Here is a 13,488-nt window from a genome sequence, read left to right on the forward strand (position 1 = left end):
GATCCTATTCACAATTGGCATAGCCCTTGACCAACCTGGTACTTAATCAGAGAGGAAGACATTTTTCTCCTTTAAAAAAATAAATCAGTATTTATGAAATTTTTCTAATTATCAAAAGAAATAATGCTCATCTAAAAGATTCAGAAAATAAATAAGTTTAGGAAGTAAAAACAAATTCCTCATCTCCCTTTCCAGTATGGTCCTGATTTTCCAGTCCCCTTCATGGTAACTACCTGTATTTCTTCACCTCTCATTTTCCAGGCTACTCCAATCAGGACTCCACCCACATTATTCTATGAAGCAACTCTTATCAAGGTCACCAATGACTTCTATCTTGCCAAATGCACTCATCAATTCCCATTCTTATGTTTTCTTTTTCTTGCATTTGACAGTGATACTTCCTTCCTCCTGAAGATACTTGTCTATTGGGCTTTTGTGATCCCACACCCTGATTTTTATTCCTACTTCACTGGTCCCTCCTTCATATTTCCTCTGATGGCCCATTTTTTAAAAAAAAAATAATCAGACCTCTAAACATTAGTATGTCTTATTTATTTACACTCTCTCCCTTGGTGAACTCAACCAGTCCCGTGGCCTGAAATACTATAAATATGCTAACTCCTATACTTGTATCTACAGACCTAATCTTACCCACTGAGCTCAAGTCATATATTCAGTTACCTACCTGACAACTCCATGTGGACCAAACATGTCTAAAACAGAATTCCCAATTCCCCAAACCCAGTCTTCCTTCACAAATACTTCACCACCTACAAATGACCGTTCTTCTGGTCTTCTCTACTATGGCAACAGTGCCACTATCTAACTAGCTGCTTAATCCAAAAGACAGGGAGTACACCAACACTGCCTCTCTTTCCTCATTCCTACAAACTGCATGAAGTAACCAATTCAACCAGTCTACCTTCTTTTCCCACCATTTCTCAAATGCTTTCCCTTTTGGAGTCAAAACCATCAAGCACTTTTAAAAACACCATGAATTATTAACTTCGGAAGCTACTAGTAATATGATCCTATATCTAATTGTTAACTTTGCTTTTATCAGTTTTTCTCTAAGTATAATAGGATTAATGACTCTTTTTTTCCAGCTGAGTTTGATTAAAAGTCTCATTGTACATAATTTGGAATCCTCCCAGAGAAGTATTTCTCACCTATTGATATTCCACTAGAAAGAGTAGAACTTTCAGCGTGGCCTCGAGACGGTGCATGGGGCTCCATGACGCTATCATCTAATAGATGTCTTGGCCCTGCATTTGGGAACGTTGCACTCTTAAACTCTGCTGTGTTCATTTTATGAATGAAACTGGAAACAAAGAGAAATATTTTTCATATCTTTTATTACTGTTGGTAGTTCAAAATATAAAAGATACTCTTATATAAAGAGTCAGGACACAGAAGACTTACCTGGTATCCTGACCTGACTTCTGAACTCTCATACTAATGAACACACAGATTTCACCATGAAAGCCTCAAACCAGCAGTTTAGGGAAAATATTTTAGGAAACCAGGCCAGGCCTTTATCTATCTATATAACAGACAATACCTTAATTTCACCTTAAGTCTCAGGTCCATTAAAAAATTGTTTATTTACATTTGCTTTTGGAAAATAACTATTAAATTTTCACAAAAATCATGGTAAAGGTGAACTATGGGCCCCATTTTGAGAAAAGTCTTGCAAAGTTAATGATGTTAAACAAAAAACCAGTTTCCTTTTATGTTTAGGAATAAAAGGAGTAATTTTTATAAACCTTAATTTATGGCGACTCATTTTGATTAAGACAAACAATGACTGTCGTGATACAAAGATGATAATTTAAAAGGAAAATGGTATATTGCTTTCCTGATATTATTTACGATGATGCTCTGTAATATAGTTCATTTATCTCCCCCAAATGTAAAGGCACTGTTGGGAGAAGCTTATTTCCAAATTAAGGAAGAACTAAATGCTTTTAAGCAAACAAGATATTTTACTGAATCAGAAAAAAACTATTGTTATACAAATAAAACTACGCAGGACACTATTTTAACTGATAAAATATCCAGAAAATAAATCCAACTAGAAACAATTCAAAAATCTGAAAAGATAAAGTTAAAGATGCTGACTTATAACCCAAGCTATGGCACTTCCTATGTCCGTGGGGAATCAGGTTCCGAGGGGATGGTGGCGTCTGTGGTAGCAAGGCTCCTTCAGCTGCCACGCTTTTTCTTCCACTTTGTGGAGATGCTCCTACTTCGGGACCTAAGAATTAAATGTGTGTGTGTGTGTGTGTGTGTGTGACAGAGAGAGAGAGGGAGAGAGAGAGAGAGAAATTTTCAAATGGTTTCAAAAGAGTGTTTTCTTTTTAATCCCTTGATAGAAAATTTAAAATGTGGTTTAAATAAAATAATATTGCTAATTCTATTTAAATGACTGAACATTAAAATATATACTTTCTGCTTAAAACACAAAATCCAAAACATATCAAATCTGTTACTTCCTACCTATTTTATTGCATTAAGCAGGCAGTAGAAGCATTTTTCCCCACTTACAGAGGAAGAAGAATTAGAAGAGACAGGCTCAGGATATCACGTTGCACATAAAGCCTGAACTAATCAATCACTCAGCTCTCTGAGTCCCGTAGCTCAGTGCTCATTTCAGTTTACACACTGCTTCTTTCTCTTAGTTTCAGTTTTCTCTTAGAGAGAGAGAGTGTAGGGCAGGGCAGGTCAAGCATTCAAGTTGGAATTTTAATCTATATTAACATCGCCAGGCTTATGGGAATTTAAAAAAATAGAACTTGAAAAGTACACAGATTTGTGAAATATCACTTTAACAATAAAAACAAAAGCAAATTTAAGAGATTAAACTGCCATGTTTTCCTCTGCTTGTAAGCCTCTCCTAGATATTGTCATGGCTTGTCTCCTTGCTTCCTCCACATCCTATTAGATCAGCCTCCAAATACTTTGAGGGGATGCGGTATTATGAAGCTTAGGGCCAAAGTCTGCCTTTGAAATTACAAAAAGGTGCTTATTAATAATTTCTTAAATAATAGCCAATTATCTCCAATTTTTCATTTTTAATTATCTGTGGAATACATATATTATCCCCATTACAATGCGACAAGTAAATTAAGGAACTGTGACTATTTTTTTAGTATTTTCAGTATGTAGCCCAGTATTAAAGTCAAATTTCTAAAAAGTCAAGTCACTAAAACTGACCTCTATAATTATTCAAATTAGTAAAATTTTCCACTCAGACCCCAGAAATGCCTAATGTAATCAACTTTCATTGCCTAGGACAGTGTATTCTTAATAATAAAAAGAAGAGATATTCATAAATACTTATCTTTTTTTTTATTTGTTATCTATTTTTCTTGATTAGTTGGCTTGTTTGTACATTACTACAAATTCCAAGTAACAACTTTAAAAAAAATTTTTTTTAAATGTTTATTTATTTTTGAGAGAGAGAGAGAGACAGAGCACTAGCAGGGGAGGGGCAGAGAGAGGGAGACACAGAATCCAAAGCAGGCTCCAGACTCTGAGGTCTCAGCACAGAGCCTGATGCAGGGCTCGAGCCCACAAACCATGAGATCATGACCTGAGCCAAAGTCGGACACGCAACCAACTGAGCCACCCAGGCACCCCTCAAGTAACAACTTTTTAAATAAAAAACAAAAACAAAAAAACAAACAAAAGAGTGATATATTTTAATATCAAAAATCAACTTTTGTGTCTATTATAAAATGTGCTAAGTATATTTGCTTTGAAGCACATTCTTTCTTATTAGGTTATCTGATTTTTTATTCAGTCATCAGAGAAAAGTATGCACCAACCTACTAAATCTTCTCTGGAAGCAGCAGAACGTGGTGTGCTGGTCCCTGGTTCTATCTTTAATGAAAGCCTGCATTTTAAAAAGAAACAAAACACATAAAATATTAACATTTGACAAAATAACGTTAAGATTATGTATTTGCTCACAAAAAATTAAGCATTTTTATAAAACAATCTCAACTATATATTTTTCTTCAAGAGCAATCTTCAGTAGTAAATTTCTTATCATCTTCATACAAAAGCTGATCTTACGGTTATTCTAGGAAATATTAGGGAGGGGAAAAACATTAACAAGTTATAATTAAAAACAGAAAAATCTTTCCAAAGTACCCCAATACTGCCAAATGGTTCAATGTATTTAAAGATTTTTGATGAATGACTACAAAGTGATAGAACTTGAGGTTATATTGATACCTGACACTTCAATTCAGGAATTTTCATGTATGTTACTAAATGTATCATGCAAATATTTCTAGAATCTTTGCTGGATGAGTTAATGGCTTCTCTAGAACTGAAAATTTGCAAAACACCCCCAAAAACCAATTCAACTTCTTAAAAAATCTTCAATAATAAAAAGGTTGTCTGCAAAATTCCTAGTATATCCCTGTCCTAACTCAAAGTTTATTACCTGGTACTTAAGTTTCATTTAGGTTAATATATCCAGTTTTGAGTTCCACAGCAATAAGAGATTAGGACTCCTATCCACGGAAACTTTCAGGAAATAGAATAATAAAGCAGTTGTAGAAAACACTTTGGTATAGTCCACAAAGCCTATTATTACTAAATATTTGTCTAAATATTAATATTTTTAAAAAGCATTCTACCCACTGGAGTTGTTTTTTTTAATGAAATTGTAGAATACAAGTGCTATTCATCATGATAAATCTATTATAGGTTCTTAGCTGATTTACTTGATTACCTAACAAGGGAATTATATATGATTATATTCTAATTGTTTGACAGCGTAAAATACAGCACTGAATAGATGTACAGTTAATCAGAACTCTCTGCTCTTTTTCTTTTTACACAGCAGTTTAATTATTTGGACTACAGAGTGTACTGAATTCATTCATTTTTTTTTTTTTTAACATTTATTTATTTTTGAGACAGAGAGAGACAGAGCATGAACGGGGGAGGGTCAGAGAGAGAGGGAGACACAGAATCTCAAACAGGCTCCAGGCTCTGAGCTGTCAGCACAGAGCCTGACGCGAGGCTCAAACTCATGGACCGCGAGATCATGACCTGAGCCGAAGTTGGACGCCTAACCGACTGAGCCACCCAGGCGCCCCATGAATTCATTCATTTGATAAACAGTTATTAAACACCTGTTTTGTGTTGGGCACTGTGCTCTTTGCGCTGAATGTAAGAGAGACTAAGGGCAGACATGGTGTCCCTGCCCTTCTGAAGCTTACAGTTTAGTAGGTGGGGGACACAGAAGTAAACAAAATAACTACAATTTCTTAATAAAGAACTGCAAAAGAGAGGAACAGAAAGGAAGCCATGGGTGAATCACATTGCTCTCAGCACTATAAAAAGCATCTTAAAGCACGCAGTGAGGTTAGAGTGTCAGTTGCCTGTGTCATCATCAAAACACCATCCGGTAATAGTGCTGCTAGTTCGCTGAGAATAGATATGTTCAGTATTAAAATGAAGTAACTTTGAAAGATTTTCATGCTGATTAAAAAACATGCATGTGGCAGCTCTTTCTGCCCAAGGGGCCTGTCCCTGTGCTTCGATAAAATCACTTTTTACACACCAAAACAAAAACAACCCCAACAAACAAACAAACAAACAAACAAAACATGCACGTAATTTGTATTATCTATACTGGTTGCCTATATAGATGAAGATGCCAAAAACAGAGGTTTTTGGATAAACAAGGTGTCATTTTTATTTAAATCTCTTTCAACATAAAAACCATTTTTTTCTAATTATTTTAATAGCTCTTATCTTAAAATGCTGTTTTTCAGTACACTGAATTAGTAGGTTCATGCATCAGAACTGCATCTTTAAAAATTATCTTCTTCAGTCTGCCATATGAGGCCAACAACACAACACCAAGGGACTTGTTCCCCCAAGCAAAAACAGTTTCCCTCTCTATTCCTTTGGTCAGTCCATCCCCTGGAACACCTTTCTTCACTCTTTATGTGGAGACATCTCCCACTCCCCTGTTAAGATTAAGCCTCAGGTGACAACCGTCTCCTGAAGCTGTTCACGTTTCCTTTTTCCTCATTTTTCCCACTCAAAAGCTGAGTTAGGTCTCCCCCCATGTCTGCATTCCCACAGCACCCTGGGCATATCTCTATTACGGTGATGTTTGACGTGGTTTGTAGTCATCTGTTTTGTGGATGTGTTTTGTATTAGACTGCATTTCTTAAGGGCAAGAATAAGATTTTGTTTTTATAATCCTAGCAACTAGCATAATAACTCACCTGTGGCAAAAGCTTAGTAAATATTTGTTAAAATGAATATAATCAGAAGGCTCTTCTGGTTCTAGCTACTCATGAAAACAAAAATCAGTACAATAGTATCAGCTTTCCTACAAAAATGAAGGTATCTTATGTCAATTTACAGAGATTTAACACTACTTAGTGGCTTATTGGGCTATTTTATCCTTTTAGCAAAGTAAAAATCAGCTTACATAAACACTTTATTATTTTATTTTCACAGCAGTCAATAACAATTCACCATCCTCTATAACTGCAACAATTTCTTAGACTTCACCCCTACTGAGTCGTTTAACTTCTTTTATTTTTTATTTGTATTTTTAAAAAGTTTTTATTTATTTATTTTGAGAGACAGAGAAAGAGAAAACATGAGAGGGTGAGGGGCAGAGAGAGGGAGAGAGACAGAATCCCAAGCAGGCTCCACGCTGCCAGCGCAGAGCCTGATGGGGGCTCAAACTCACGAACTGTGACATCATGACCTGAGCCGAGATCAAGAGTTGGACGCTTAACCAACTGAGCCACCCAGGTGCCCAAAATAGTTTAACTTCTTTTAAATCTAGTAAGTCTGAGCCAGGTATAGAAATTTTTAATAACTACTTAATCATATTTTGAGTTTTAAGATAATCTTCCATACCTCACTGGACAAAACATGAGTGTTTTCTGCTATGTCAGTGACTAGAGATGACACAGAAGAAATAGTGGTCAATACGATATACAGACCATCGGACTGAAGAAGCTCACAACTTAGGGCGGGACAACAGATTTATGAAAAAACTCCAGCCTTGAAAAGCAGGTTCAGTGACCTCACATATTTTCAAATGAATTACTATGTACAATCTGTTATAAAATAAAAATTGATACAGAAATATAAAGTGGTAATATTACCAAATGGGGAAACAGATAGCAATAACGGTTTTTAAACATTAGTATAGATATAGTTAAATATATAATACCTAGAGCTTAATACATTTAGTCTTTAAAGAAAAGTTATTTCTAGCTATTTTCCAGAATTTTTAGCCTTTTATTGGTACTAAGTCTGCTCTTCAAGAACTGCTGAAACTTATGCAACAAGAAAGTTGATGACCACTGTAAGAAAATTTTTATATAAAGCATTAATATTGAAAAATAGCCTAGTCTCTCACCTTGGTAAGTTATAAAGTAAGTATGTGTAAAAAATATTTGTGAAAGACAAAAGGTAATTTGAAAGCTTGGGAATAATTGGCATAATAAGGCTAAGCAAAAATTTTTTTTATTTGAAATTAACAAAGAAAGTCATACGAAATATCAGAAGCCCCAAGGGAAATAAATAAGCTCTTTATCCTCCCATCTTTGAAAAAAAAGAAACAAAAAACACTGGCAGTTATGATTACATGCAGCATACCACTGAAAATAAAAACGGTTAATAATTCAAAGATCCTTCCCACCTTGGGCAGTACTGTGGATGTTAAGGAGAAGGAAACGGACGACGGTATTTAAAAGTGCTTTTTTAAGATCTTTAGTGAAGGACTTGCTACAATAGAGAAAAGGGTAAGTGTGGTGTTGGACACATATCTCTAACCCAGAAGTAAAAAAGTTCAATTATTCTCTCTATCCACAAAAATAACTAAAAACAAATTCAAAGATATGTCAAAAATTACCATTAAAAAAAGGAGTAATTTTCCTATTTGTAGACTGTTTCATTAGTTTTTCAATCTATTAAGAGATAACTTTCCACAGGCACCTGGGTGGCTCAGTCAATTAAGTGTCCGACTCTTGGTTTCAGCTCAGGTCATGATCTTCTGGTTCCTGAGTTTGAGCCCAGCATCAGGCTCTGTCAATGCGGAGCCTGCGTGGGATTTCCTCTCTCCCTCTTTCCCTCTCTCTCTGCTCCTCCCCTGCTTGCATGCATGCACACGCACTCTCTCTCTAAATAAATAAACTTAAAAAAAATAAATAAAGATACATTTCCATAAAGATTCAACGTTTCAATATAGAAAGGAAGAAATCCAAACCACAACTATCAAATATCAAACATCAGCTCTCAACAACTTGAGAAAGCTGAAATACTTTAAAACAAAAGAAGAGACGAGGTATTTGTATACTGGCTCAATCATATCAAGTGATTAAAAAAAAAAACATAAGTACCTTTGCTACTGTAAAGACACAACTGGAATAGGCATTTGTATGATACGATATAAAAGTCAGATGTTTAAATACATGGGGACGGAAGGGTAGAAGACAGGAAAAAGTTAAACAGACCACTTTTGAAGATCCAACCTACTTGTAATTATCATCTTCCACAAACTTCTGTAGTTCTTCTATATACTGAACGGAGTTCAGATATTTTTGGACATGAGGCAACATGGGGATATCTAGGCAAAATGTGATAAAAGATTATCTTATAAAGTATATCTTAACCAGATTTTTAAAGGTTAATCTGAGAAAAAGATACTTAAAAATTAAGGCCATGTGGCACCAAAATTTAAATGAACTCTAGAATGACATTACTGAGGTAGATTTTATTTAATTTTATTTAATGTAAAACTAAAGGCATGCTGTTTATGTAGATTAAAAAAAAAAAGCAAACATACTCTGGTTTCTCCCCAAACAATTCCATTGACAAAATCCCATGTATTGGATAAATTTCCTTCCTCATATACACTTTCAGGAAGTTTTTGAGGTTTTCTTAAAAGTATACATGCATATCAGTTAGCTTTAAGACAAATCTATTTTAAATAAATCAGATAATTTAAACAGTATGCTCACTGTTTTTTAATATTATAAAAACACATACCACTAGGGTATCTTTATTCCCTATCAAACTGAAAGCATCCAAACATCATAAAACATTAAAAAAAAAATCTACACCCTTTTGCTCATCACCTGAGTTTGTGTAAGCTCTTTCTACATATGTGTTTCCATAAACTACATCTTGAACAAAAATTGGTTATCTACCCATTATCGAACTCAAGAAAGCTAGTCAATTGTTACCAAGATCAGAGGTCTTAGCTCCTTCCCTAACTGAAAAATGTAAGAAATATTTACATAATAGTTGAGGAATATCAAATGACATGAAGATAATAAAAAATAATTTTATAAATAATGTTAGCACAGTTTCTACAAAGTAGCAGAAGAGTGAAAGATAAAACTTAAAAATTTAAATATGAAATATTTCAATTCCTTAAAAGCAAAATCTCAAACAGGATACTAAATATTAAAGAGTGAAATGAAACAATCACTATTCTCCTTTATATTAGGATAATGTTCCCTGTTGTGTGAAAAGTGGCTAATGAAGGCAAATGGTTGGTTCAGGTAAATGAACCAACAGAATCACAGCATAATGGTGCAGTAGTATTCCCCAAAAACGTACCATATTCACAGGACTGCTGTAAATCAGAAATTATTCGAAGGATGTTATTCATCAAATTTGATCTTTGCTCATTTTCTAAAATGCTGCCAGTTGATGGGTATGCTGAATCAATGTATGTTAAATCTGACAAATAGATACCTGAAACAAAATGAGAGAAATGAGTGTTTTCTTAATTGTAGCCTGGAAGAGTAGGACACAATGAAAAAGGGGGAAAAAAAGCTACTTTACAACTGTCTTTCAATATACATGCCGTATTTAGGATTTGTTGTTATTTAATATACCACAGCCTTGTTAAAACATGACGACTGAGGCCTAGATTTCCATGGATTTGGGGTCAGATACGTAAATAATATGTGTTTTTTGTAAATGTCCCTTATGATACCATTTCATAGTTTGAGGCTGGAGTCAGAAACCAGCACTTTTGGAACCTCGTGGAAAGGAGATGAGCTCTTGAACTGTCTCTGCCTCTGACTAGTTGTACATATGGAGACACTTATTTTAACTTCTGTAGGTCGGTTTTTATGTCTATACAACTAGCACCTATGTTCTAAGGATCGGCTGAAGCACCTAAGTTAGCCTAGACAGTACATGGCATGGGGTAGTTACTTAGTATTAGTTCTATATTCCCTTGCCTCAAATTGATAACTATCACCTGAATATTAAATACTTTGAAAACTGCCTCATCCTGGTAAAAATGTCTTGTTTTGAAGATTAGCAGTTGAATTTCTGAAACAGTGCATAGGACTACAAATTGAAGCTAACTCTTCCCCCAACCCCGACCCCGTTTCTCTGTACCAACAAAAATAACATAACCTCCAAAATAAGTTGGTTCTACCAGTTCTGGATATGCAAGGTCACTTACTTAAAAATATTTCCTGAGAGTTTATTATACAAATATAAAGTGTGTAAGACAACTATACTCAAAGAGAAAAATACCACATTCATGAACTCTCAGAAAAAACACAACCGATGCATCACACGCTGCCTTCCAAACAAGCCCTGTGTTTTTTTCTCACGCCATTTCATTCACCTTGACTGTTTCTGAGACTCATCTCTGTTATATCCAGGTCAGCGTCAACTGTTCTTTGGTTTTCTCACAGATTCTAAGAAAGGAATTTAGGAACTGTCTAGTCTCGCCCCTCATTTTACAGATGAAGAATCTGAGGGCCACAGATATGTGTCTAATGCCATGTGAACTTTTAGTAATAGAGCTGGAGCTCAGAGTATATATACCTGTACACAAATTTCTCTCCTACATGCTGTTATAAATTCATACGGTATCTATAATACCATTCACTTGGTAACTTTTATGACTTTACAATCTGAACTCTCAGGTTTATATCGTATCTGTTCACGACTATAAACTCACTTAAGGCAGTTGCTCTATCTTGCACTCTAGGAAGATGAAAATCTTGTGCAGTGTTTTGACACTAGGTGCTTAAAAACAACTAACCTAAAAGGTTGGTGTGGCAATCCTTTTATTCATCCTATTATCATTCCTTTCCATTCAGGAAATCTTAATGGTATTCTTTAAGCTATCTATCATAAACACTTCCTTTTCTTTAGACTCTCATTTTTTTTTTAATGACTTCAAATGAATCTTTAGCTTAGCTTCTTTCCTTTTCCTTCAATCTCAGAGGAATATGAATCTGTTTCTCCTTCCCAGATCTAAACTGTGACTTTGAATATAATTGCTACTGCTTCTTTTAAAATATTTGCTGTTTTCTCCACTATCACTCACTCCCCCCCCCCCCCCCCCCCCCCCCCCCCCCCCCGTCAGCTCCTTTGCTAGAGCCCATGCATACACTTCCACCTCCTCTTCAAGAAAACAAAATCGAGGCAACCCTTCATTCAAATCTGATTCCCTCCTCCGGATAGCACCCTGCCCCTCTCCCTTTAACAAAACCTTTTAAGAGAAACACAGACTAGTCCACTTATTTTATCCTTCATCTCTTTTTAATGAAATCTTTGACACATAGATAAGTTTACACGTGACAGACTTTGAAAAGGCAAAAAAGATTACTAGGTGTCTTGCCTCCGGTGTATTCTGTTTTTTTTTTTTTTTTTTTTTTTTAAGCTATTTTATAACTCTGTAAGTTGTTGAAAACTGGTGATAATACACATTCTTGTCCATAAAAATGCCAGTTGCTTACATCTAGTAAAATGTAACAGATTCATGTTCTATGCATGTTGAGCAGTTTTGTAACTATCTGTAAATTCATTTTAGCATTCTTTAGTGCCTACATGGAATGTGTAGTAGTTTGAATTCTCCCTTGAAATGGTTGCAAAATTTTCCTGATTCCCTTACAAATTTAATGATTTATTTTTTAAAAAATTTTTTTTTTCAACGTTTATTTATTTTTGGGACAGAGAGAGACAGAGCATGAACGGGGGAGGGGCAGAGAGAGAGGGAGACACAGAATCGGAAACAGGCTCCAGGCTCCGAGCCATCAGCCCAGAGCCCGACGTGGGGCTCGAACTCCCGGACCGCGAGATCGTGACCTGGCTGAAGTCGGACGCTTAACCGACTGCGCCACCCAGGCGCCCCACAAATTTAATGATTTAAATAAAACCTTGACATATATTCATTTTGTATCTGTATGAGAATCATGACTTTACCTTTTAAAGAAGTATATTCTAACACATGTAATGTGTTAATAAATAAATTGTGAATGACCAGTCAAGTTACAAACTACAGCATCACCAGTACTGTTCCTTCCCTGCGTCATCTCCTTGCCTCCCGTCCAGAGGGAACTAGTATTCCAAAACTTAAGATTATTCCTTTTCCCCAAGACATATGTCTGTGGCTCTGCACAATATATTATCTACTTTTGCTTATTTCTGAGCTTTAAAAAAATCCTATTTTATGCACATGTGATTAAGTCAAATGGTAACATTGGTAAAGTTCGAACAGGTACACCACAAGTAATTTATAGGTGTCTGTTAAAATTTTAAAAAGATAGCCTTCTGTGATGGCTGTATCTCACCATTTTGTTTCCAAGAGTTATTCAGGTTGTTAAATGTAGCTGTAATTCCTTAAATTGAAGAATTTGTAACTATATAACTATATCATAATTTACTTATTCATTTTATTTGACAGACTTTCCAGTTACTTCTCCCCTCCGGTAGAGTTACTTCTCCCCGCTGGTACACAAAGAATTTCTCTAGGATACATAGATCTATCATATGCTATAAATATGACATATATATGGTATATTCGTGTTCAACTTTACAAGACGATGCCACATTGTTTTTTAAAGCTGTATCAATTCATACTCCATTGACAGTATGTTTCTACTGATCCATACTTGTGCTAACACTTGATATTACCAGTCTTAATTTCTGCCAATCTTGTGGGTGCTAAATAATATCTCATTCTGTTTTAATTTTCAGTTCTTTGATTAGTTATGAGGTTATGCATTTACATTTCTATGAAATGATTTTTGTTCATTTTTTCCCTCTGGGTTGTCTTTTTCTTATTGATTTCTAAGTTCTTAATATACTGTGGAAACTAATCCATTTGGCAGTTAAATTTTATCTGCTTTTCAACCCGTTATATAATCTGAAATCGAGATCTCGCTGTTGAAACTTATTCAGGGGCGCCTGGGTGGCTCAGTCGGTTAAGTGTCCGACTTCAGCTCAGGTCATGATCTCACAGTCCGTGAGTTTGAGCCCTGCATCAGGCGTGGTGCTGACAGCTCAGAGCCTGGAGCCTGCTTCGGATTCTGTGACTCCTTCTCTCTGCCCCTCCACCTCTCACGCTCTGTCTCTCTCTCAAAAATAAATAAACATTAAAAAAAAAAAATTAAAAAAAAAAGAAACTTATTCAGAAAAGGTTTAAGAGACCTGCTCACTATGAAATCC

At 35.3% G+C, this 13,488-nt stretch overlaps 1 protein-coding gene across 6 annotated transcripts in view; it reads right to left on the reverse strand.

Moving 5' to 3' along the window:
• Positions 1-13,488, reverse strand: part of RALGPS2 (Ral GEF with PH domain and SH3 binding motif 2) — a 170,167-nt gene that overhangs the window by 31,902 nt on the left and 124,777 nt on the right. For all 6 annotated transcript variants that reach the window (XM_086694699.1, XM_086694697.1, XM_086694698.1 and 3 more), the window contains 5 exons: positions 9,625-9,762; positions 8,536-8,626; positions 3,831-3,898; positions 2,122-2,257; positions 1,170-1,321 (listed from right to left, as the gene is read on the reverse strand). In XM_086694699.1, coding sequence (XP_086550825.1) covers positions 1,170-1,321; positions 2,122-2,257; positions 3,831-3,898; positions 8,536-8,626; positions 9,625-9,762 — 585 coding nt within the window. The remainder of the gene's footprint in view (positions 1-1,169; positions 1,322-2,121; positions 2,258-3,830; positions 3,899-8,535; positions 8,627-9,624; positions 9,763-13,488) is intronic.

The sequence above is a fragment of the Puma concolor genome, chromosome E4 (genome assembly GCF_028749965.1).
Source record: "Puma concolor isolate L17-30 chromosome E4, mPumCon1.1.hap2, whole genome shotgun sequence".
Taxonomy (NCBI): domain Eukaryota; kingdom Metazoa; phylum Chordata; class Mammalia; order Carnivora; family Felidae; genus Puma; species Puma concolor.